At 43.6% G+C, this 24,249-nt stretch overlaps 1 protein-coding gene across 1 annotated transcript in view; it reads left to right on the forward strand.

Moving 5' to 3' along the window:
• The window catches only part of CREB3L2 (cAMP responsive element binding protein 3 like 2), a 118,480-nt gene that overhangs the window by 59,378 nt on the left and 34,853 nt on the right, over nucleotides 1-24,249 (forward strand). The window contains exon 2 of the mRNA XM_082661633.1: nucleotides 8,933-9,149. Within this exon, the coding sequence (XP_082517759.1) occupies nucleotides 8,933-9,149 (217 nt within the window). The remainder of the gene's footprint in view (nucleotides 1-8,932; nucleotides 9,150-24,249) is intronic.

Below are 24,249 nucleotides of genomic sequence, written 5' to 3' on the forward strand. Positions count from 1 at the left end.
ATTCAGAGAAAGTGCATCATTACCTGTTTTAATGATGAAGAATGATGTAGCTTAAAAAGGAATTAGTATTGGTACATCTCCCTTGAAGCACATAGCATATGTAAAACTTTATATTTGCATAATTAATAAATTAGGGGTGACTCTTTTTACAGAAAATAGAATATATCCTATCAATGGACTTATAGCAGGTTTCCTTTAAATAAGCATCCCTAGTACCTTTATAATTTGATTAATTTGGCCCTATTAATCTGGCCCTTTTCTGTGTGGTATGTGCGCAGGGCACATATGCAGGGCAGGAATCCCCTCAGGTCTAACGTGCGGCTCCTTGAAGGTGGGCCCCTGGGAGAGTGGAGCGGGGAAGGCACCTCTTCCCCCCTCCCCCTCCCCTCTCTACCTCACCTCCCTCCGTCCCCCGCAATACAGGCGGACTGTGTTTTATTGGAGGGAAACCTTGGTTTCTAAAGTGAATTTGAGGCGTGCCCTCCAAATTACTTCCCTGCGTTTCTTTGAGGCTTTCGGGGTTGTCAGCTTGCCCCCGCCGTGTCCACTATATCCGTGACTGCTGTCTGTGGAGCATTCTGTGCTCTGGGCAAGGCTCCTAGCTGCGATTTTTCAGTAAAAACCCTTCTTCCCCTGCCTGAGACGGAGCCTCCAGCCGGCAGCCGGTTTCCAGGCGGCGGGCCTGGAGAATAGGATCTTTGTGGGGCGCGGGCGGCGGAGCCCGAGCCTTGGACCCGGGCCTCCCGCAGGGAGCGGTCAAGTTCTGCTTTCGGAGCTTGCGCCCCACCCGTTTCACTGCCCCTGGGCAGGGTAACAGGGGCAAAGCTAAATAAACCCAAGAAGCAGAAAGAGGGCGTTTTCCCTCGTTCTTTTCCTAAGCGGCAAAGCTTTTCCATTTTAATATCACCTGCCACATTTTAGAAAATTATAGTGTAGCAGAGCCGAATAGCTTGTCAGCAATGACTGATAACGCGTCGTGTGTTATTACTACCACCTCTGCTGGGAGTGTCTACCCGGAATCCACGGAATCCTCCTCTCCATGGACAGACCCCGGGGGGAGCGGGGTGGGGGAGCCCCACAGAATCCTGCACTTGGCGTGTAGTGCCCGTGGGCATTTACCAGCAGGAAGCTTTCATTAGATTCTCAAAAGGGTCTACATATCAAAAAAAGGTGAGAAACTACTGACCAAGTCCAAAGTCTTCTCAATCACTTCCCCTCACCTTCCAGCACACACACACACACACACACACACAGTTTTACAGACGAGGAGACAGAATCCAGAAGAGGTGGGGTGACAGCCAGTGAGGTGTAGGGCTGTGACTAGAACTCCTGTCCCTACTCTGATCCAGCACAAAAGATGTTGGGCCCACATCAGGGGGACAAAATTGCTTTAGAACCTTTTCTATGAGCCCAGCAGTCATGCGACATACTTCAGATAACTCATGTTGCACCTCAGGACAGTCCTCTCTTTATAAGATGACCTTTAATCATATTCTGTCCACGCCTTGCCCAGCGCGGGCTTTGCTCACAGGAGCTGCTCACTCTGTTGAGTGAGTGAACCCCCGTGAAGAGCAGCACAAGAAAGACAGCTTCATATCTTTATACAACCAGTTGCTGGAGCTCAAGAATTACGAATCCTGGGCTTCCCTGGTGGCGCAGTGGTTGAGAGTCCGCCTGCCGATGCAGGGGACGCGGGTTCGTGACCCGGTCTGGGAAGATCCCACATGCCGCGGAGCGGCTGGGCCCGTGAGCCATGGCCGCTGAGCCTGCGCGTCCGGAGCCTGTGCTCCGCAACGGGAGAGGCCACAACAGTGAGAGGCCCGCGTACCGCAAAAAAAAAAAAAAAAAAAAAATTACGAATCCTTCATTTTCCTTCCACTTTCCTCACCCCCACGACCCTGGTTCTTGGGGCAGTTGTTAGCAGAAGGAGGCGGCCCGGACTTGAAACCACCCTTTCCTTGCAAGCTCCCTCGACAGCTAGTTAAGGGCCTGCAAACACAAGTGTAAATGCTTCAGAGTCAGGGTAACTTCTTATAAAGTTAGTCATTTATGTAAGGGTAACAACTTCTCTTAATTTATCTGATTTGTAAGTTTGGATATGTGTTTTAAACATTGGATAGCATTTATTTATAATTGTTGGGGAGGCCTGGGCTCTAATTTAGATTTGTTTACTGCTCGACTGGGATATTACACAATAATAATAGGTGGAAAGAGAAAATTGGTGAGTACATATGATCTGTGATCTGTGCTGGGCTCAGAGGGGGGTAGGTAAAAGTGTTTACATCTGGGTCACAGAGTTTATAAGGCCTAATGACAAAAACTTTAAGTTGGCAATGAAAGGAACATCAAAGGAAAGTTAAAAAAAAAAAATGTCCAGTTAAGAAATACTTATTTGAAGAGCTTTAGTTTGTCAGGGAAGTGCAAGGTCAGTTCAAGCTGTGTCTGTCTAGGATGACTTTGTAAAAGAAATAGATTTATTTTGTTTTAGGTAGATTCCTGATAGAAGAGGAAAATGAAAGGATATTCTAGGAGGAATAGTGGGGGGAGCCAGTGTACAAGTAGAGAATGCCCACATTTTGTTTCCATTTTGATAGGGTTTTGTTTTTAAAAAAGCTTTTTAAAAAATTGATTGCTTTGCCCGTGAAGCGTTAGGTGCATTACACGCATTATTTAATTTAATCATCACAACAGGAAGCTAGTAGTATTATTAGCCTCACTTTACAGTTGGAGCAAACTGGAGTTTGGAAAACTGAAGGGTCTTCGTCAGGTTTGCACAGCTAGGAGCCAGGATTCAAATCCAGTCGTCTGGCTCCAAAGCTGTATTGCTCCAGCGTCCGATATGGACACTGTTAGGGCTGGAATGAAAGTGTCATGTATTAGAATAAAGGGAGTGACTTCCCTGGTGGTCCAGTGGTTAAAACTTCACCTTATGAACTTACATCAAATCTTTAACCGTGGTCATTTTTAAGTCTTTTGTCATTTACAGACGGTTGCGGATGTACTCTGATGCTTTGGAAATATGTTCCTATAAAAGGGTTTCATCTTCAAGGAATTCATCGAAAAGACTGACAAGTACAGGTTTCTGGTAACTGACTATACTGCTGAACTGAATGAATAAGCATTTTCAGAACTCTAATGGAAAACTGATGAACTCATAAAAGTGCTAACAAAAGATCAAGATGAAAAAAAATTAATTACGTGGGACTGAGTGAACTGATGAGGATGATTATAATTTTTGTGACTTTCTGTTTGAATTAAAAAAAAAAGTCCCACAAGGACTCAGAGGCAAAAAATATACAAACCAATTTTCACTGCAAAGTAAAGGAGCTGTAACAGTGGAGGATTCCTGGACTGAATGTCAATATTATGACATAGTATGAGTGTGTTTCGTGTTTGATAATTGCAATCATTGTTGCTCCTGTTGTGGTCATGCATTTACAATGCTTGGTGTCAGTCTATTTATCTCTTGTAAAAAGAAAATACAGTGTGTGTGTGTGGAAAAAAAAAAAAAAAAGACCCAGGAACTAGGAGAAGGAAAAGGTTTATGATGCTTCTCTTTTTTTAAAAAAAAAATTTCTTTTGACTTATTAATAAACTATAGAGAAAATTGAAAAAAAATTAGAGAAAAGTACAATAGGATCTTCACATTTTAAGGAATATTAAACAATAAAAACAAATCATCAAAAAAAATGGTCCACATCAAAAAAAATCTTAAGAAAATAAAGAATAAAGGGGGACAAGACTTCACAGGACGGTTGGGGCCAGGTTGAAGGATGTTAAATGCCAGGTCTTCAGTAATGGAGAGACAGACCTTGAAAAGGGTTCATAAAGGAAGTTGCACGCATCTTCACCGAGGAGATGAGGAATATTCATGTCATGAGATAGAGGTTTAACCTCGACAGGAAGTTTCTTCCAACCGGAGAGTCTGTGATGTGGCTTTGAACCCTTTGGCAGAACCACACTCAAAGGGCAAGAAAATATTTCTGTTCTCATTGCTGATGCCCCGTGGGAGTGATACCAGGAGCCTCTCCATCTAACAAACCCCTGACACATTTCTACACTTCGAATGTGAGAACTGTGTGTTCATAATGGATGAGTGGATGGGCTGTCAGTGAGTCTGTCTTTTGTTTTTTAAAATCCAGTCTCTACTACATGTCAGCTTTAGAGGCTGACTTAAATGATGGAGCATTCCGTGGTAGAAAGTACATGGGCTTTGGAACTGGCTAGCCTTGGGATGGAATATTAATTCAGTTATGCATCTCCAACCTTAGGCAGCATACCTAACCACCCTGAGCCCCAGTTTTCTCATCTATACATGGAGACATGCCTACCTTATAGCAAAACACTTAGCTCATTTTCTGAAAATCTAAAAGTCAAGCACTAAGTCCATCAGATGAGCCTACCACCTGATCCTATCAACATCTTCATTAATGATCAGCATCAGGTTTTCATCCTGGTTAGAACTTCTCCAAGCCGTTGGGTTGTAAAGCTCGGATACTTCTTTCCTAGGAGAAATAATGTGGGGAAAGTTCGGTCAATTTGCAATAAGACGATCTGTGTTCAAGGCGAAGCTCAAACAGTAGGTGACTGAGACCTTGAACAGTGCGTTTAAAGCCAACTTCCCAGGACTGATGTGAACATTGGTTGAGGGGAAAGCTGTGAAAGTATTATAAACCCATAAAGCTTGATGAAACTCTTAGGCAGAACGGTAAAATGCTATTATGCCATGTCTTTGAAAGAATTCAACTGACATTTCATAGCCCTTGAACTACTACACGAGTAGTCCTTTGCTAAAGTGTGTGTAGGCAGAAAGCCTCCCTCTTTGAGGCTCACTTTGCTTCTTTCTCTGGTCTTCGGCCTCCAAGACCATATGCCCCTCTCTCACTGGCATTAAAGATGGTCTGATTCTGGCCTGGTTCCTGCACAGGCAGTGGGAGCTTGACCTGTCTGCTGAGCCCCAGAGCCCATAGCTGCCAGGGAGGCCCAGCTGGAGCTAATTTGCTGGGCTGAGTCACAGCGTCTGGTTGGGACAAGTTGGGCGTATCCTTGGGACCCCAAAGACACACAAGTGTCTCTCTGGGACCTTCTCAGTGCTCACCACTTTGCTGAGTTCCTCCGTGTGGGTGGTGGTTAAGCACAGTTGCTCCCTTCTTCTGAGGAGCTTCTTTTTCCAGAGGGAAGGTTGTCATAATGCACTTTTTTTTTTTTTTTGTGGTACGCGGGCCTCTCACTGCTGTGGCCTCTCCCATCGCGGAGCACAGGCTCCGGACGTGCAGGCTCAGCGGCCATGGCTCACGGTCCCAGCCGCTCTGCGGCATGTGGGATCTTCCCGGATCGGGGCACGAACCCGTGTCCCCTGCATCGGCAGGCGGACTCTCAATCACTGCACCACCAGGGAAGCCCCATAATGCACTTTTTAACAACCATGAGTTTTTCAGGACTCCCTGTCATTTAGGACTAAATTGTTTGGTGACATGATAATCACTACAAAATCCAAAGTAAGGGGAGGTCAGGGATGGTTAGCAGAGTTAGAGAAGGTTTATTATTGGTTATCCGGGGGATGTTCATGAAAACATTCATTAGTGCTGCTCAGGAGAAAGAAAATGGTGTCAGCAGAGCAGCCCAGCATGGCCAACTTCCATGGGAAAGCACCGGCAATCAAAGAGAGCCTTGCCTCAGGATTCCAGAGGCTTAGATGGGCCAGCATAGCTGGCAAGGGCTGACACTGCAGCACAGGGACAGAATTGTGGCTTGGGGATGCAGGGATTGTGAGTTCAAGTCTTGCTTTTGCATTTTACACTGTGTCATTTATTTCTCTTCTTGTTTCCTTAATTTTGGTCTTGAAAAGAATTCCATCAAACACTTGCAGAATATTCACCCTCAGGTAACCAGTAAATTTGTCTTTGGGGAGCCGCTTAGGGAATCAGACCCTGGCTTCATGTTATCAGAGAGTCAGGAAACCTGCATCCTAGTCTTAGCCTTGAAGCTGCTCTACTCCTTGCCATGCAGAGTCCGGTCCACCGGCCAGCAGCATTACCTGGGAGCTGATTAGTAATGCAGAATCTCGGGCCCACCTAGATTTGTGAATCAGCATCTATGCCTTAAGATCCCCAGGTGATTCATATGCACATAAAAGTTTGAAAAGCACTGGTCTATACGATCAGCTCAAGGAAGGCAGGGTTTTTTCTGTCTTCTTCTTTATTACTTTATATCCACAGGACCTATCTAAAGTTTAGCACATGATGGCTGCAAAATCCATGAATCTTTCTCTGACCTTGAGCATGTCCAAACTTCTAGGGACTTTTTAAACTTCCAGTGACTTTGTAAACTTCCAGGGACTTAATTGTAAAGTGGTGTAGGGAGAGAGATGGTGAGTGGAGATGCGGTCAACCTTCAATCGTTGAAAAACTGACGTGAACATTAGAATCACAGGTGGTAGTGGTGGTTTTTATATGGTTGTCTTTGACCTACTAAGTCAAAAGCTCTGAAGATGGGTCATAGGATTGGTATGTTTTAAAATTTCCCTTTATGTTCAATAATGTTTATTACAATAGCATATATTAAAAAATCTTTTAATGTTCCTCAAGAGGAAATGGATAAGTACAATGTAATACAATTCAGAAATTTATCTGAATGAAATAGAGCTACACATGTAAACATGAATAAGCCTAAAAAGTTTTTTGCAAGAAGAAACTTGCAGAGGAGGTGTGAAGTATGGTGCTGTTTACTTAAAGTTTAAAAAGTGCGTATGTTTGTAATAGAAACATACTTATGTAGTAAAAGTGTAAAGTCCTAGATGGGAAAAATAAACACCAAGTTCAGGGTAGTAGTTAACTCTGAGAGGAAAGAAGGGGATTGGATAGGAGCTTCATGTTTTATTTTTTAAAAAAGAAAGACAGAGTAAAGAAAAAATGTTGCAGTAACAATGTGGAAAAATAATTTTTTAAAAAGGAATCAATACGTAATTATTTATGGTTCTATTCTCTCTAATTTTTCTGAATGCTTGAAATATTCCATTATAAAACAACTACAGCAAAATTCTTCTGGTGATTGTGAAGCAGACAGTTGGCATCTGGGAATTCTTACCTTAGATGCTTCTAAGGACCTTTCAGTTCTAAATATGTTTGTAGACAGAGAACCCTCTCCCAACCACCCTGTCTTGTTCTCACAGATTACCCATGCCTATTAGGATGTGCCCAAGGCCTGTGGCGTCTCTGCATTCTGTCCTGATGAGATGCAGCCGTATCTCATGTTTGTGCTGTTGGGGAAACCTAGCAATCTAACTCTGCCTTAAGGACCTAGCCTGCAAGGCCTCCTCTCTGTTGTCTGCTTCTCTCCTTTACAAAAGCAGAAGTTCTGCCCTACAACTATCCTAATATTAGAGCTCTAACCTTAGGGTTACCACCTGCCCCCCGCTTCCCTAAGCTGCATTCATTTTCGTAACACCTTCACTGACACTTCAGTTCAATGGTAGGACTTAGTTGCTCTGCAAATCCCAAGAGTTTTCATTGTCTACCCCAAGTATCACCATTTGCAATCAGTTCTCTTATTGCTGTACCTGCTTTCCTAACTTCCTTTCTATACCAGAGGTGTCCCTAAAGTTTAATCAATAAGGATGACACCTGTTGGTCTGTGACTCAGGGAACATTAAGAAGGTAGAAGTGGCTCTAACAGCTGGTATCAAGTGAAATTTTAAATTAAATTATATTATAATTATTTTTAATATACTCTACTGCAGTAGTTCTAAACCAAGGGTGATCTTCCCCTTACCCCCACCCCCACCCCCCTGGCCCTGGCCAAGGGACATTTGACAGTGGCTGGAGACATTTTTGGTTTTCACAACTAGGGGAGTGCTACTGGCATGTAGTGAGTAGAGGCCAGGAATGCTGTTAAACATCCTACAATGCACAGGACAACCCTGCCCCCCATAACAAAAAATCACCCATCTAAAATGTCAGTAGTGCTGAGGTTGAGAAACCCAGCTCTACAGACCCTCATATCATGAACATCCCCCTATCAGTGAGGGAGAGTAGATGGGGCTACAGTCCTTTAATGTGGGACCATGGAACGAGGGATATAGGACTCCCTGTGAATATATGTATAGACCATTTCTTTATCATTGTCATGGCATGGCGGTGGGTAGGGAGGTGTTGCTGTTGGAGATGGAAGATGAGAAGAGATTAAGGAGATTAAGGAAAAACTAGAAAGGGACAAAGTCCAGGTACTTGGGAGCATAGAGGGAAGCTGCCTCTGATGCCTTTGAACTTGGCACTTGGCTATAAATAACACTTTCATGCTTCAAAAATACAAGGTAGCTTATTTTAAAATATTCCCAATGCAAAATGTGGTGGATAGTTCCAGTGATGGCCCCGAGTGAGTCATGCCATCCTGTTTACACTTGCCTGTGATGTGATTTTGCAGTTCCTCTGGTCAAGAGGTGGTGTCTGTTCTCCCACCCCATGAGTCTGGGCTGGCGTTGTCACTTGCCTTGACCTGAAGAATGTGGAGGGAGTGATGATGTGTGACCTCTGAGGCCATGCAGCTTTGGTTTTCTCCCTTTGGGAACATCTCTACCATCCTAATCCTATGAGGACTCCCAGCCTGCTAGAGGCTCTTTGAGAAAAAGGCCCAGGCATCCAGTGTCCCAGCCCAGCCCCCTCCAGCCTTCCAGCTCATTGTGCCTCTGTCAGTGAACCCAGGTGAAATCAGCACAGCCACCCAGCCAACCCACAGAGTGGTGAGAGATAATAACTCTTGGCTGTTGTAAGCCACCACTCTTTGGGGTGCTTTGCTACACAGCAACAGATAACTGGACATTGTGTATAAGGGACTTCATCTGAAGCAGTGGATGATATTTTTGCTTTAGAACATGTGTGTAAATGTCAGATCATGGTTAAGAGAAACTGAGTCCTTCCTCCTTTGTTTCTTGTAGCACTTCTCGGAGCTGCTGGATGAGTTTTCCCAGAACGTCTTGGGCCAGCTCCTGAACGACCCTTTCCTCTCAGAGAAGAGTGTGTCGATGGAGGTAGAGCCGTCCCCAACGTCCCCGGCGCCTCTCATTCAGGCTGAGCACAGCTACTCCCTGTGTGAGGAGCCTCGGGCCCAGTCACCGTTCGCCCACGTCACCGCCAGTGACAGCTTCAATGATGGTAAACCCAGAGCAGGGGAAGCAGCTGGGACCTCGGCACCTTTGGCTCTGACCTCCTTGAGGGTGTGGAGTGTGTGTTATCATTAGCGCCCCCTTCAGCCACATACCTGCTGTGTGTGGCCTTGTGCTTGGGCCATGGGGAAATGCAGAGAGGCACAGAATACCTCTCTCTACCTGAGACTGTGTGCTCTGGGAATTTGCTAGAGCGGAATGGTACTAATTGCTTTCTCTGACCCTGTGGACTGGGCAGCAAAGCATCCTTTTGCAAATCAAGTTGGCCTATCTGGTTGATAATTCCAGTACATCCATTGTTTCAGAGGTCATGCCATTTTTTTTTCTGAGAAATCATTTTTATGACCATTCTTTCCGTAAACACTTCTTGGGCATCCTCTTAACCTATTTTCAGCATGTTTCATTGACCCCATGTATAGGAGATCTTGGCTAGCATCCCTACGACTTTTTTCATTGGTTACCCTTTCATGTCCATTATCAATGCCATTAGTATGGTATGTGTTAAAGGTTTAGTTTTCCTGACCTTAGAGATGTTCAGATGTTTTGACTATTAATCCATAGGCCTTTAATTGGTATAGGCTGTATGTATACTTTTAAACTTTAATTTTCTATGTTTGTTTTCCTAGAAGTATAATCAGCTATTTTAGTATCTTGAGTTAAGTTTTGAAAATTATATTCTCTAATACTAGTTTGACATATGCTCTCTTCTCCCAGGAGGATGAAAAGTGTGGGAGATGGTCACTAACGTGATATCCTCTGGCTTGACCTGGATGTCCCCCTCCCTTCCTATACCACTGTACACATGGCAACATCTTGTGAAGTGGCTACCTACAGAACAAGCTCCCTCCTGCTTCTTTGGGTCAAAGGCAAATGCTTCCTATTAACTTCACAAATAGGCTATTAGCTTTGTGGAGGAATCCCTCCTCCAGTTGGGGTTCTTAGGTCTACTACTGGCCTCTAAAAGAACCAACTCTGGGATCAGTAAAGCATCATATCTTGGGACAGAGAATGCTCTAGGTTTTTTCTTTCCCATCTCAGATCTACTCTTCCTTTGATTAGAGGTTTGCTGACCAGCGGCCCAGGAAATCTGGCCTTATATCCTCAGTGAAGGGAAGACCTCGAATCTGTGGGTGGATTCTTTCTTGATTGGACCCTCTGGAGCCTTAACTGTATTCTCAGATTTTTCCTGACAAGAGGTCAGATGCATGATGATTTAATCCTTCCTCTCTGTGTTTTGTCCACTTTCTCTACCTCAGATCTGGAGAACAGGGTGAGGGGAAGACTCCTGGGAAGGAAGGGAAGAAGTAGAGCTAAAATAATTTGAGGATGTGGAGCTGTTGTGAGGGTAAAATGAGATGATGTGTTTAAAGAACTTAGGACAGCGCCCACCATACAGCATTTCAATAAATCAGTGTTTCCTCGTTCATCTTCTGTTGCTGTAGAGTTGTTATTGTTCTTCTTCCCGATCCCCTTCTTTTCCTCCTTCTCCTGCTTCTGTTTCTTCTGCTTCTCCTCCTTTTTGTCTTTCTTCTCCCCTCCTCTGTACTCCATCTTCCTTCCCCCTCAATTTCTTATTAAATCACTTCCAGGAATGACCTCAGTTCAAATGCAGGAATATGGTCTCTGTTATGACTAAATACTCCTCATTGTATCATTACACAGAGGGCCACTGTAAGGACTCAGCCTTCTTCTGGGTTTTAGCTTAGATAAATTCATGCAGTCCCTGCCTTAGTTGTTTTATTTTTAAAGTAGACTCTAGTGCTAGATGAAAGGTTGGACTAAATTGACCTTTAAGATTTGTTTCCAATCCTGAGGTTCTGTGTGGGTATGGTTTCTGTTTAATATTTGTATCTGCCTTTGCTCATGGTTTCCCCTGTATTCTCTTTACTGCTTTGCCTCTGTTATTCCTACAATTCCTTTGATGTCTCTATTTCAAGCCCTACTTCCTTTGTGGAAGTCATTTCTGATACCTCTTGTATTAGTTATCTACTGCTGTGTAACAGATCTCCCCAAATTCGTGGCTTAAAGCAGTAGTAATCATTCATTACCTCTCATGATTTCTGTGGATCAGGAATTCAGGACTGGCTCACTTAGGTGGTTCTGTTTGTTGACTGAAAAATAAATGCACAACCTAAAAGTTGAGAATTATGTTTTTTTATTTGGCGGAATTTCTGAGGACTTAAGCCTGGGAAGCAGCTTCTCAGATAGACTCTGAGACTCAGATAGCTCTATCTGATAGCTCTGAGACTGCTCGGAAGAGGTGAGGGAGGAGCCAGGATATGTCGGAGTTTTTGCAACAAAAACCAGGTAGTCAGAACATCAAAAGATCACTGTTAATTTAAAAAAAACAGACATCTCGAGTTAGTGAATTTACCATTTTCCTCTGTATAGGAAGATGCAAGTGTCTGGGCTCATTGAAATCATTCCTCTGATGTGCACCTTAACTAAGGCCAGTATCTTGTTCTTTCCCGTCCTGGATCCCCTCAGGGTGCACAGCTGGGGACAGATGCAGTGGCTGAGGGCTTGATGGCTACAACATCCTTCGTTTGCTGATATGGCAGGTGGCATTCTTTGTCCACATGGTTCAGGATCTCTCATGAGGTTGAAATCGGATGTTGGCTGAGGCTGCAGTTATCTGAAGACTTTTCCAAGATTAGAAGATCTGCTTCTAAGGGGGTTCTGTTACATAGCTGGCAAGTTGATGCTGGTGAATCAGTTCCTCTCCATGGCACTGCTTGAGTATCACCACAGCATGGGAGCTGGCTTCCCAAAGAGTGAGGGACACGTTGGTGGTGTAGTGGTAAGCATAGGTGCCTTCCAAAGAGTGAGAGAGCCAAGACACCAAGGCAGGAGCTAAAATACTTTTTCTGACCCAGCTGTGGAAGTTATTCTGTCAGTCACACAGGGGAGTCCTGATTCCTTGTGGCTGGGGACCATACAAGGATGGGAATGCCAGAAAAACAGGATCACTGGGGGGATGTCTTAGAAGCTGACCACCACACTTCTTCTCATAGTGATGTCTATAAACTGGCTTCTTCCATGTCTGAACTCCTTTATCACATGTTATCAGTGCCTTACAGTGTAGCCATTCATTCTCCTAGTGGTTCTTGAGTTGTTAAGGGAGAAGGTATAGGAGACTGAATGAAGCATGTTCCCAGCCTTTAGTGATACATCAGGGGAGACACCTGCTCTGCGTGCCCCATCACTGTGCAGATACACTGGGCTGCAGGTATTTGATCAGGTTACAGTTTCCTGGCTTCTAGAAGTTGTCTTGGGCAGGATCAAGCACAGTGCCAAGTAGAGGTAAGTATTTTACAGGTGCTTCGTGATTCATTTTAAAAATGTATTCCTTAGCTATTCACTGAGCACCTACTTTGTGCTTAATCTGCCTCCGACTATCCTAAGCACTGGGGGATAAAGACTGAGCACAATTTATAAAGATCTCTGCTTCATGGAGTTTATATTCTAGGATGTGAGGGGGGAATAGGAAATAAGAAAAAGTAAAGAAGTAAACTATATATATGTATTCGATGGTGATCAGTGATATACAGAAAAATAAATCAGAAAAAAAATAGGGAGATGTTGGAGGAGGGGGGAGTTTCTTAATCCATTCAAGTTGCCATAACAAAATACCACAGACTGAGTGGCTTATAAACACCCCAAATATATTTCTCACAGTTCTGGAGGCCGGAAGTCTGAGATCAGGGTGTCAGCATGGTTGGGGGAGAACCTTCTCTGGTTGCAGACTTCTCATTGTGTGCTCACATGGTGGAAGGGGCTGGGGAGCTCTTTTATAAGGGCACTAATTTCATTACAGAGGGCTTCACCCTCATGACCTAATCACCTCCCCAAGGCCCCACCTCCTACTACCATCACTTGGGGCATTAGGATTTCAGCATATGAATTTGGGAGGACACAAACATTCAAACCATAGCAGTGGGGGAGTTGAGATTTTAAATAGGATAGACAGGGAAGGCCTTTCTTTGAAGGTAGTATTTGAGCAAAGATCAGCAGATGAGGGAAAGAACTAGGTGTATGTCTAAGAGGCTTCTAGGCAGAGGAAACGGCAAGTGCAGAGACCCTGTGTCAGGAGTGTGATAACAGTATAGCAATACCTATATTGTATTTAGTTATCATCTGTGGAGCTAGTCAGCCGTTCAGCAGCCTTGTTTCTAGACTATGCGGATTAGAGCTGGCCTAAACCATCTGGGCAACTTTCCCCTTCACTTCTGTGTTTGTTGAACACTTACTGTGTGTCAAGCACTGTCGTAGATACTTGTGAGACAACGATGGTAAAACTTACACCCAGACTCTAGGGAACATGCCTTGTACCCCAATACTTGATCAGACCGAATATGAGCAGTGTCCCAAGAGGAAAAGAAACTAGAAGTTCAGAAGACAGAGCGTACGCCCAGTGAAGATCACAGGAAGAATTGCATGAACAAGGCAGAATTTCGTTTGGGCCCTAAAGCGTTGAGTAGAGTTGAAACAGTGGTGATGGTTGGAGGGAAGCACATAGTGGGCCGAGGGCTAGGACATTGATTCTTCTAAACCAAGACCCCGACTAAAATGATTGCAAATAAGCAGGTTTCCAAAAGTTGAGGGTCCGTTTCTCTTCCCGATAACACTATTTCTTTGCTTTTTAATGCTAATCAGTATAAAGGCAGCGTAAAGGAACTCATAGATGCCACCTATACTGATAGCTTAGTGTGGGGAGAAATGATCAGTCAGTATTTTCCAGGAAGCTTTCTTATCATTAGGCCAAAGCACACACTATTCAGTTCCCCCCATCTGGCCCCTCCTTCTGTTTAGAGGTGCTATACTGCTGTGCACAAAGAATGTGTCACTTGCTGTATCGTATCAATAAACAAAAGATGTTGTGGCCATCAAGCTATCAGCCAGACTGCACCCCGAGGGGATTCAGTATGGAAAAAAGCAGGATCTTGGCCCTAGATAGTTCTGGTGCACATCAAAGGAATGATTTCAATGAGCCCAGACTCTTGCATATTCCCACACAGAGAAAAATGCTAAATTCATTTCCTTGAGGTGTCCGGTTTTCTTTAATAAACAGTAATCTTTTGATGTTCCAACTACCTGGTTTTTGTTGCAGAAAGTCCTGTATATCCCGGCTTGTCCCTCACCTCTTCGGAGCAGTCCCTCAGAGTTATCGGAGAGGCTCTTTTCCAGGCTTAAGTCCTCAGAAAGTCCGCCAAATGAAACATAATTCTCAACTTTTAGGTTGTGCAACATTTTAAGTCAACACTGCAATAGGCCATGCTGGTAGTTTGCTGAGAATAGGTACAGTGGGTCAGATATATTTTGCAGAGAGTTTCTGATCCACAGTTCATCTTCGTTAAGTACCGGTTTCTCTCTGAGTAAAAGCTTTCTATGTCAGCTTTTGTTTTTTTCTAGCCACACAGCATGCAGGATCTTAGTTCCCCAACCAGGGATCGAACCCGTGCCCGCTGCAGTGGAAGCACAGAGTCTTAACCACTGGACCGCCAGGGAAGTCCCAGCAAAAGTACTTTTATAAGTAGGGGGTAATGAACATGGATAGGAACCCTTTGGGATGTGTGACATCAAAGGTAGACAGCGTGCATGAACGGATGAGGAACTTGCCGGGGAAAGCTTTGTCGAGTTCCTGGCTTCAGCTGTTTTTCTGTGGATATACAAATGTTTGGGAACAGAATTATTTGAACCCCAATTTGCATCCGCCTTAAGGGAGTATTAATTCACAAAGGTCTCTCTGGAGTCAGTGCTTTCTTAAGCAGATTGCCTTCCTGATCGAGGAGGATGATAGTTCTTTAGGCAACGCATAAATAGGCAACTTTTAAAAATTGCTGTTTGCATTAAATTTAATCTTCTTCATCTTTTGCATTGTTTAAACCGCTTAAGCAAAACTAGGAATTCTTGTTTCTAGTGATGGATAGTATTTCATTATATCTCAGAAAGCCAATGATTCCAATCTTCTTGTCCAGTTTTACTGAGATTAAATGCCATTCTTCTGTAATTGCTTCCAAGCCTGAAATAAAGTGATAAGCTAAATAGCTCAAGCACAGACGCTCTCTCAGTTTATTGGATTTCTCTCTTTTTTTCCCTCCCTCTTACTCCCTTTTCTCCTCTCTCTTTCTCTTTCCCACCATCATCCTTCTTTCCTTCCCTTCTTCCTTCCTTTCTTGTTCTTTCTTTGCTCACTCTTTCTTTTCCCTCTTCCTCCCTCCTTGAACCCCAGGCCCAACTATATTGGGCAAATGTAGGTGTTCTTATCCTGTTAGTGTATCATGTTCTTCAGATGGACTGTAGACCCCTAAAATTATATGCAAAATTTTGGACTGTCAACATTTGTCAGTTTTCCTGCTGAGAACATTTATAATTTTTTTAGATCCTCAAAAGAGTCTGTGACCAAAAGAAGTTTGAGAAACACTAGTCTAAGATTACACAGGAGTCATCTGTCTTCAGGACTGAATTTGACTGTAGACTTTTCTGAAACACTTGAGTTAAAGGACTTCACATCGTTTGGCAACCACAGGAGCCAGTCCTAGGAATGTGGGCTCGACCTTCAGAACCACCAGAAAGACATCCTACATTCAGCTCGTTCATTTCTGCCCATGATTAAGGCTGCTAAGCAGGGTTTTCTGTTCTTTAAAAAAAAAAAAAAAAAGTAAAGAGGTTATAAAGAGATAAGCAGAAGCTTCGAAGTAGATTGAAGAATAAAAAGCTTATATGTGAATGACCAAGTCTTGCACCTCACCACCTGGAGGGTATCTTCATGAGTTACTCTATTTTGGTCATGTTCCTCTGTAATTAAATTGGGAGGCTAGGTATTCATTTGCTTTGTTAGTTAATTTTAGTCTTCTTCCTAAAGAAGAAACTTAGTAGTGCTGGATGAAGGCTGTTCAGAGAGAACTAGACATGGCCCCTATCCTCCAAGATGATATAAGAACCAAGTTGGAAATATATAGAATATCAACAGACTCAGCATAAAATATACTAATACAGAAGTGATCTACTGGCACCATGCACAAGTCAAGGTAACTTTATTTTGGGTGGAATAAAGGACTATAACTGTGGCTCTTCCAGGTCTAGAGAGGGTGGGACCAGCACATAAATGATAATCATCTTCCTTCAGGTTAGCCTGGTTGGACTTCTAGAGTGAGTAGGGCAAGTGATGGCTGGGTACATTGGCTTAGTGTGGATATCCTAAGTTTAAGGAGCTGTTTTCATAGGCGGGAATGAAAACAATAGTCTGTGAGCTAAACATGAACAGATGCTGCTGGTATGAGGTAGCCTGATGGAAGGCGGAGACTCAGCATTTGATGGGAAACAAGGCCTTAGGAAAGTGGGATGGTGTTCTTTTTGGAGTCTAGAAGAAGAAAATGGTGTCTCGTGTCTGATGATGCCAGAGCAGGGAAGGTGTGCATGGATATAGCAATGCAGGGAGAAACGGAAAGGCATGTACCATCCATGGCAAAGAAAAAATGGATTTTGAAAGGATTAGATGAAACCCAGAGCAGGATTAGCATACCATCGGGTTTGCTGAAGAAAGGGTAGAGATGAGTCATGGGTGACTTAGGTTTCCTGTTTGCAGTGGGAAGACCTCTTGATGTTGAAATATTCCAAGGCCGTGGGACCTGGGAAAGAAAGTCACAGAGAGATGATAAATAGCTGTATCTTCATCACATTTGATTAGAGCTGTGGGTCTGAGCTGACAAGAGCATGGGTCTGAGCTCTCTTAGAGGGGTAGATTCTAGGGTAAAAAAAAGGCAGATGTGTCTGTCATCTCCCTACAGAGAGTAGCTGAGTCCCCTGACATGGATGCGCTACAGAAAGAACCTGATGTGCTTGGGGTTGACAAGCAGAGGAACAGCCTTCCTTTCCGAGTCTGAAGCCTGGGCTAGTGGTGAATGCTTTTTTGCTATTCATCATCCTTTTGAGATTACCTTTTATTTTCTTTTTCTAACAGGTTAAGAAAATAATGATGCTTTCCCCCTTTTAGAAGTGAAATCATGACTTCTTCGTTTGCCTGGCCATTGCAATGCTAGAATGGTATAAGAAAGCAATATGTACAGCTATCTAGCGTTAAACTTACTCTATTCATGGGTAAGAGTCATTAATTTTCATGAAGGAAAAGAAATGTACACACAAGGGTTTTTTTGCGTGTATATACTAAGTAAATCTTTTGAAATCGGTCATTTGCTCCACAGATATTTATTCAATGAATACTTTAAACACAGTATCCTATGGGAAGACCTGAGATGCCAAATGCAGAACACGGATGGAGTATAGCGATTCATCTCTGGAATCAATTTGCCTGAACTGGAATCTGGGCTCTGCCACTTACTAATGGTGTGATCCTGGGCAAGTGGCTCAACTCTTGTGTTTCTTTCCTGATCTTTTTTTTTTTTTTTTTTTTTTTTTTTTTGCGGTACGCGGGCCTCTCACCGTTGTGGCCTCTCCCGTTGCGGAGCACAGGCTCCGGACGCGCAGGCTCAGCGGCCACGGCTCACGGGCCCAGCCGCTCTGCGGCATGTGGGATCTTCCCGGACCGGGGCACGAACCCATGTCCCCTGCATCGGCAGGCGGACTCTCAACCACTGCGCCACCAGGGAAGCCCTTTCCTGATCTTTAAAATGGGAATAATAGTAATAATACTTAACCTTGTGCTGTTGTTGGGGGGAGTAAATGAGTTAGTATGTATTAAGCATTTATAACAGCGCCTGGCAATTAGTAAACACTAAATACATATTAGCTCTTGTTATTATTGCCCTATGTAAATTACCACATAATTAAATACATAGTTTATCAACTGGCCACAACATGAACACCAGAGTAAGGGAAAGAGGTTCTGTAAGCACAAGCACAGAAGGCATGGAGTGAGGGAGGTGTACAAGGGAAATCGCATCCATCACAGAAACCTGTGTAAGTACGTGAAGACATTTAGAACGGTGCCTGGCACACAGTGAGCTCTCAGAACATTTTAGCTCTTATTTGCTGGTGTTAAACTGGAATTCTTAACCTCAGGAACATTGGATTAGGAGTCCATATAAACGAAGGTGAGAAGTATAGAAAGAACCAATATTGTACCTTTTGTAGTGGCTAATTATGGGCTCAAAATAACATTAATTGAAGAATGCTCACTTTTGGCTAGAGATCCGTTTCATCATTGGTCTCTTGTGAAGCAGTATGCTAGAGGGGCCAGGAGCAGGGCTGTGGGTCTGGTTTGCCTGGGTGTGGATGCCAGGTTGGCCGTATACCAGCTGGGTAACGTAGGGTGAGGGAGTTAATCTCTTAGTGTCCTTGTCTATAAAATGAGGGTAATCATAGTACATGCCTTCCAGGGTCACTCTTAGGATTAAATTAATTAATATATATCTAAAGCACTTGGAATAATGCTTAGCACGTAGTAAACGCTCACAGTTCAGTGTTTGCTATTTTTACTATTTTCAACACTTCTTCATGCCACTCACCACTGGAGGTGATTTCAGGGTCCAGGCACTCAGGGAGGGGACTCTGGGCGGGCAGGCGCCTACCTTCTGTCTGAACATGCAGTGGGCTACAGCTTCATATGATTCTGACATATTCAACTGCATTCTTGCCCCTCTCCCAGCCTCCAGAACCCAGCCTTAGCATTTTCCTTTAAGAGATGTTTACGTCAAAAATCGGCCAAGATTTGCCAGCTCCTTTGAAATTTTTCAAAGGGCAAACACAGTTATCAAATGCTGAAGGATTTAGATGAGGCATACTTCTTTAATTTACAAAAATTTCCTTTTTACTTTAGACATATTATATAAATAGCTAATGGGTACATATATGTGTATATCATGTAAGTGGCATTTGTCCTATGTGATTTCTCTTTTTAAAAGTACACAGACACACCATATATAAATATGTATATGAGTGTATGTGTATATATATATATATAAAACACACACACATATATAAGACATATTTATAAAGATACTACCTACTCCCAATTTAGAGTTTAATCTCTTTTTTCCCCTTCCCAGGAATCAGTATCTATTCAGTGCCATTATTTACGCAGCACATATGGAAATGATTGAGGACCTGCATTTTGGTGTTGCCTCTATGTTGGTTTTGGTTTGTGGGGTTTTTAGCCGCTATCTTGGTAATCTCAGCATCTAGCCCCATTGCTCATAGCTGCTCCATTTCATCCTTGGATATGAAGGATTCATCGCCATGAGACAGTGGCTTGTTTTTATTTTCTTGCTGACAGCTAAGTGGTGATGCCAAGGAAATTTGCCAGTCGAGTTTGACCTTTGATAGGGAGCTGTTTATTTTATTTCATTTTTTATTTTTTTATAAAGTTATTTTATTTATTTACTTTTGGCTGTGTTGGGTCTTTGTTGCTGTGCACGGGCTTTCTCTAGTTGCAGTGAGCCGGGGCTACTCTTTGTTGCAGTGCACGGGCTTCTAGTTGCAGTGGCCTCTCCTGCTGCGGAGCATGGGCTCTATGTGCGCGAGCTTCAGTAGTTGTGACACGCAGGCTCAGCAGTTGTGGCTCGTGGGCTCTAGAGCGCAGGCTCAGTAGCTGTGGCGCATGGGCCTAGTTGTTCCATGGCATGTGGGATCCTCCCGGACCAGGGCTCCAACCCGTGTTCCCTGCATTGGCAGGTGGACTCTTAAGCACTGCGCCACCAGGGAAGCCCAGGGAGCTGTTTCAATAAAATCAGATGATACGCTGGTTGTGCTTCTTACTCCCCACCGTGCACTACTGACCTTATTGGGTGATGTTTTCCTTCTGAAATGAAACTTAAAAGACATATAGACACAATTTACAATAAAAAATTTTTTCACTCACTATCTGAGTATTAGTATTAGAAATTGGACAGTATATAGAGTGTATACTGAATCTTGTTTTTGCAGTTTTATCAATAACTCAACCATCTAAGTTCTAAGCCATGGTGCTCTTCTGATCTTTTGCCAATGAAATAAAACTACAAAAATAAGGTCACATAGAAAAATTGTAATACATATTCGGCTGGTTCCCTTTCCCTTTATCCTTTGTTAACCCCCTATCTCACAGGTTACATTTGTCATTTTGTTTTCTCCAATTTGATCCACTGAGGGACAGAGTATAAGTCAATACCTAGTAGTTCAGAATGAAAGCTTTTTTCTCTAATTTCAACCGCCACTGGAATGTTCTCACCAAACTTCTTACTGGCTAACTTTCTTCAACTGAAATCATTTATTTTATTATATAATTGGTAGATCAAGTCAGTCAATCTACAAATATTTATTGATGTGGTTCACAGTTGGTGGTTTAGAGGAATTATTATGGGAACAAGGTGTAACTATTTGTTGCCATAGGTTCTGATGTAATGGATTTAATTTCTTGTATACACATGCAGCTGTATTGTATCAGCCAGCTGTATTCCTGCATAACAAATCACCACTAAACTCATTAGCTTTGCCAACAATCATTTGTTATTAGAGTTCACATGTCTGTGCCTTGGCTGGAGGTTGGCTGATTTAGGCGTGGAGGGTCAGGGGCAGCTGGGTGATTTTGCTGAGTTCAGCTAGATTCACTCACACGTCTAAGGCTGAGAGTTAGCTGATCTTGGCCAGGCTCATCTGGGAGCAACTCTGATTTATGTGTCTGTCCTCCTTCTGGGATCAGTAGATTGTCCTGGCACATCCTTCTCATAAGTGTGATGGCAAAGGTACAAGTGTGTAAGTTCAGTTGTACAAGTGCATTTCAAGACTTTACTTGTGTTGCAAAGCTAACATCCTCTTGGCCAAAGCCAGTCATGTGGCCAATCCCAGGGTAGGGATTAGTCCCCAGTAGGAGGGCACTGCAAAATTACATGGCAAAGGACAGGGATAGAGGGACAAACGAAGAACTGGAGCCAGTTATGCAATTTATAACATATATTAAGGTACTCACTGACTCTTCTTAAGTCAAGGGACTCTAAATGGGCCACTTGACCCACTAAGGCTTCTATGTAATAATTACCATCATAAAATACGAAGCAGAGCAGGCAGAAGCAGGCCATGTCCACGTGTGATCATCCAGGGACAATATATTCCCAGTCTAGGAAATTTAGAAATAGTATGAAACTAGAGAAAAAAAAAAAGTCACTCATGTTCTGAATTATTCTCCAGAGATATTTTTACTATTTTGACATATTTCCTTTCAGTCTCTTTTTCCTATCAGTTTCTTCATTAATAGTACATAAATTTATATTCAGGTTTTTTCCTTAATATTCTATCATAACTCTTTGCCTTGTTATTAAGAAGGGTTTAAACATGTAACATTACTGGCTGCATAACATTTCCATTGTATGGATGTACCCTAATTCATTCACTTTGCCCTTCCGTTTTACTCTTTTGGTTACTTTCAGTGTTTCGTGATTATAAATAATGCTGCAGTGAGCATATTTGTGCATACATCTTTTTTTTTTTTTTTGTGGTACGCGGGCCTCTCACTGCTGTGACCTCTCCCGTTGTGGAGCACAGGCTCTGGACGCGCAGGCTCAGCGGCCATGGCTCACGGGCCCAGCCACTCCACAGCACGTGGGATCTTCCTGGACCGGGGCACAAACCCGTGTCCCCTGCATCAGCAGGCAGACTCTCAACCACTGCGCCACCAGGGAAGCCCTGTGCACACATCTTTTTTTTTAAAAAAATATTTATTTATTTTATTTTATTTTTGGCCACATTGGGTCTTAGTTGCAGCACACAGGCTCTTTGTTGTGGCACAGGGCTTCTCTCTAGTTCTGGCACGCAGGCTCCAGGGCACGTGGGCTCTGTAGTTGTGGTGCGCAGGTTCCTGAGTGTGTGGACTCTGTAGTTTGTGGCACACAGGCTCTCTAGTCGAGGCATGCAAGCTAAGTAGTTGTGGCACGCTGGCTTAGTTGCCTCACGGCACGTGGGATCTTATTTCCCTGACCAGGAATCGAACCCACATCCCCTGCATTGTAAGGCAGATTCTTTACCGCTGGACCACCAGGGAAGTCCCTGTGCACACATCTTTATCTACATGTTTAGTTGTTTCTTTAATGGATCGGGAGATCTGGGTTCTGCCACATATTTGCTGTGTGATTTAGACCTGCATGTTAGTTTCCTCATCTATAAAAACACATATCTGAGGTTGATGGCCTTAAACCTCTTTCTAATTCAAAAAACATCTTTCAAGGTAGAGTAATAAATTGCTGTACTGAAATGGAAGCATGAAGGCAGCACCAGTGGTTTGTCCCCAAAAGGCTCAGGGGAGGAGAGGCAGCTTCCTTGGGGTTTTCTCTTGGAAGAGTTCAGGGGAAGTTTTGTTTCATAGTTCACATGTCATTATTTGTCCTTCAGTCTCCATCTCTGATACAGCAAATATTATATAAAAAATTTTAAAATAGGGGTGTAGGACACTGAGCATTAAGAATATAAACTATCTTGGGCTTCCCTGGTGGCGCAGTGGTTGAGAGTCCGCCTGCCGATGCGGGGGACACGGGTTCATGCCCTGGTCCGGGAAGATCCCACATGCCGTGGAGCGGCTGGGCCCGTGAGCTGTGGCCGCTGAGCCTGCGCGTCCGGAGCCTGTGCTCCGCAACGGGAGAGGCCACAGCAGGGAGAGGCCCGCGTACCGCAAAAACAAACAAACAAAGAAAACCAAAAAAAGAATATAGACTATCTTGACCTATTTTATGAATGTGTGTACTTTGAGAATGGCTTAGCCAGATTGGAAGAACTAATTTCATTACCTGTCTCTATTTTGCTTGTAATTTTGTATTTGCTTTTTGTATTTATTTTTACCTATTGTGCCTTGTGAATTATGTTTCGTCACAGTAATTGTAACCACACAGCCATGGGATCTGGCCTTATCTCACCATTCCCTGGTAATTGCATGTGACCTTTTCCTCAGGGATGCCTCCTTAACTGTTAATTTTAATATATACTGAGACTATATTTCATCTTACTGTCTCTCTTCCAGTCTCTGCTAGGGGTAAATATTGCTCAGTGTGGACAGGCTGTAAGTGTTGACAAGGCAGAGGTATGAACACATCATTGCTGAGTGGAGAAAATGGGATCTGTGCTCTCTCTGTCTCTCCAGCCCCTCCCCACATCTGTCCTAAGCGTGTCTTCCTTACAGGTGGCAGAGACCTCATGCCTAAGCTCATTCTGGGAGTGGTGTTAGGTACTTCATTTGGTTCCTCATCCAGTTGCTTCCCCAAGCTGAGCTAGGGGGCCCATCTGCCCAGCAGGGTTCTGCATCAAGTACAGTGTGGTCTCCATCCTCTGGCTGCTTTCAAAAGGACCTTTGTTACCTGCCCCTCCCGCTCGGCCAGGATGTGGCGCACACCCCGAGAATGATGGAAATCCTCCATCACCCCATAGCACTCAGCAGCCCCATAGAACCAGCTCTAAAAGCAAACACCTTCAACCAACCTAAGTCTTGCCTGTCTTTATTTGACCTCAGGAAGTAAATTGGGGCTGGAATAATTAATTGAGTCAATTAGAAATTGGATTTGGGGGAAAATTATTTTCCATGGTGCATGTGAATCTAAGCTTTCCCTGTGTTTGAAGGAAGTTGCTTATGAAATACAACCTTCCCTGGTGGCGCAGTGGTCGAGAGTCCGCCTGCCGATGCAGGGGACACGGGTTCATGCCCCGGTCCGGGAAGATCCCACATGCCGTGGAGCGGCTGGGCCCGTGAGCCATGGCCGCTGAGCCTGTGCGTCCGGAGCCTGTGCTCCACGACGGCAGAGACCACAACAGTGAGAGGCCCGTGTACTGAAAAAAAAAAAAAAGAAAAGAAATACAACCTTAACAATTGCGAACTTTAGTTTTTCGCTTCTGTGCCCACTCTTCCACTGCCGTCTTGACAGTTCTGAATGATGTTCATGTACCTTTTCATAAGAAAAGTTGAGCCTAATTCTTGAGTGTAAAATAATTCATAATGTGAATGACTTTGCTCCCCTGGATAGTAATAGTTCACGAAGCACCTGGTGTGTGTGTGTGTGTGTGTGTGTTTAAACGTTTTTCATAAAGCAAGGGAGCATATCTTTGCTTTATTTTAGTCTCGCTTTAGTAAAACTGGTAACAGGTGAGGAATGCTGACTTTGGGAATCTCTGACTTG

The sequence above is a fragment of the Grampus griseus genome (genome assembly GCF_964374135.1).
Source record: "Grampus griseus genome assembly, chromosome: 9".
Taxonomy (NCBI): Eukaryota; Metazoa; Chordata; class Mammalia; order Artiodactyla; family Delphinidae; genus Grampus; species Grampus griseus.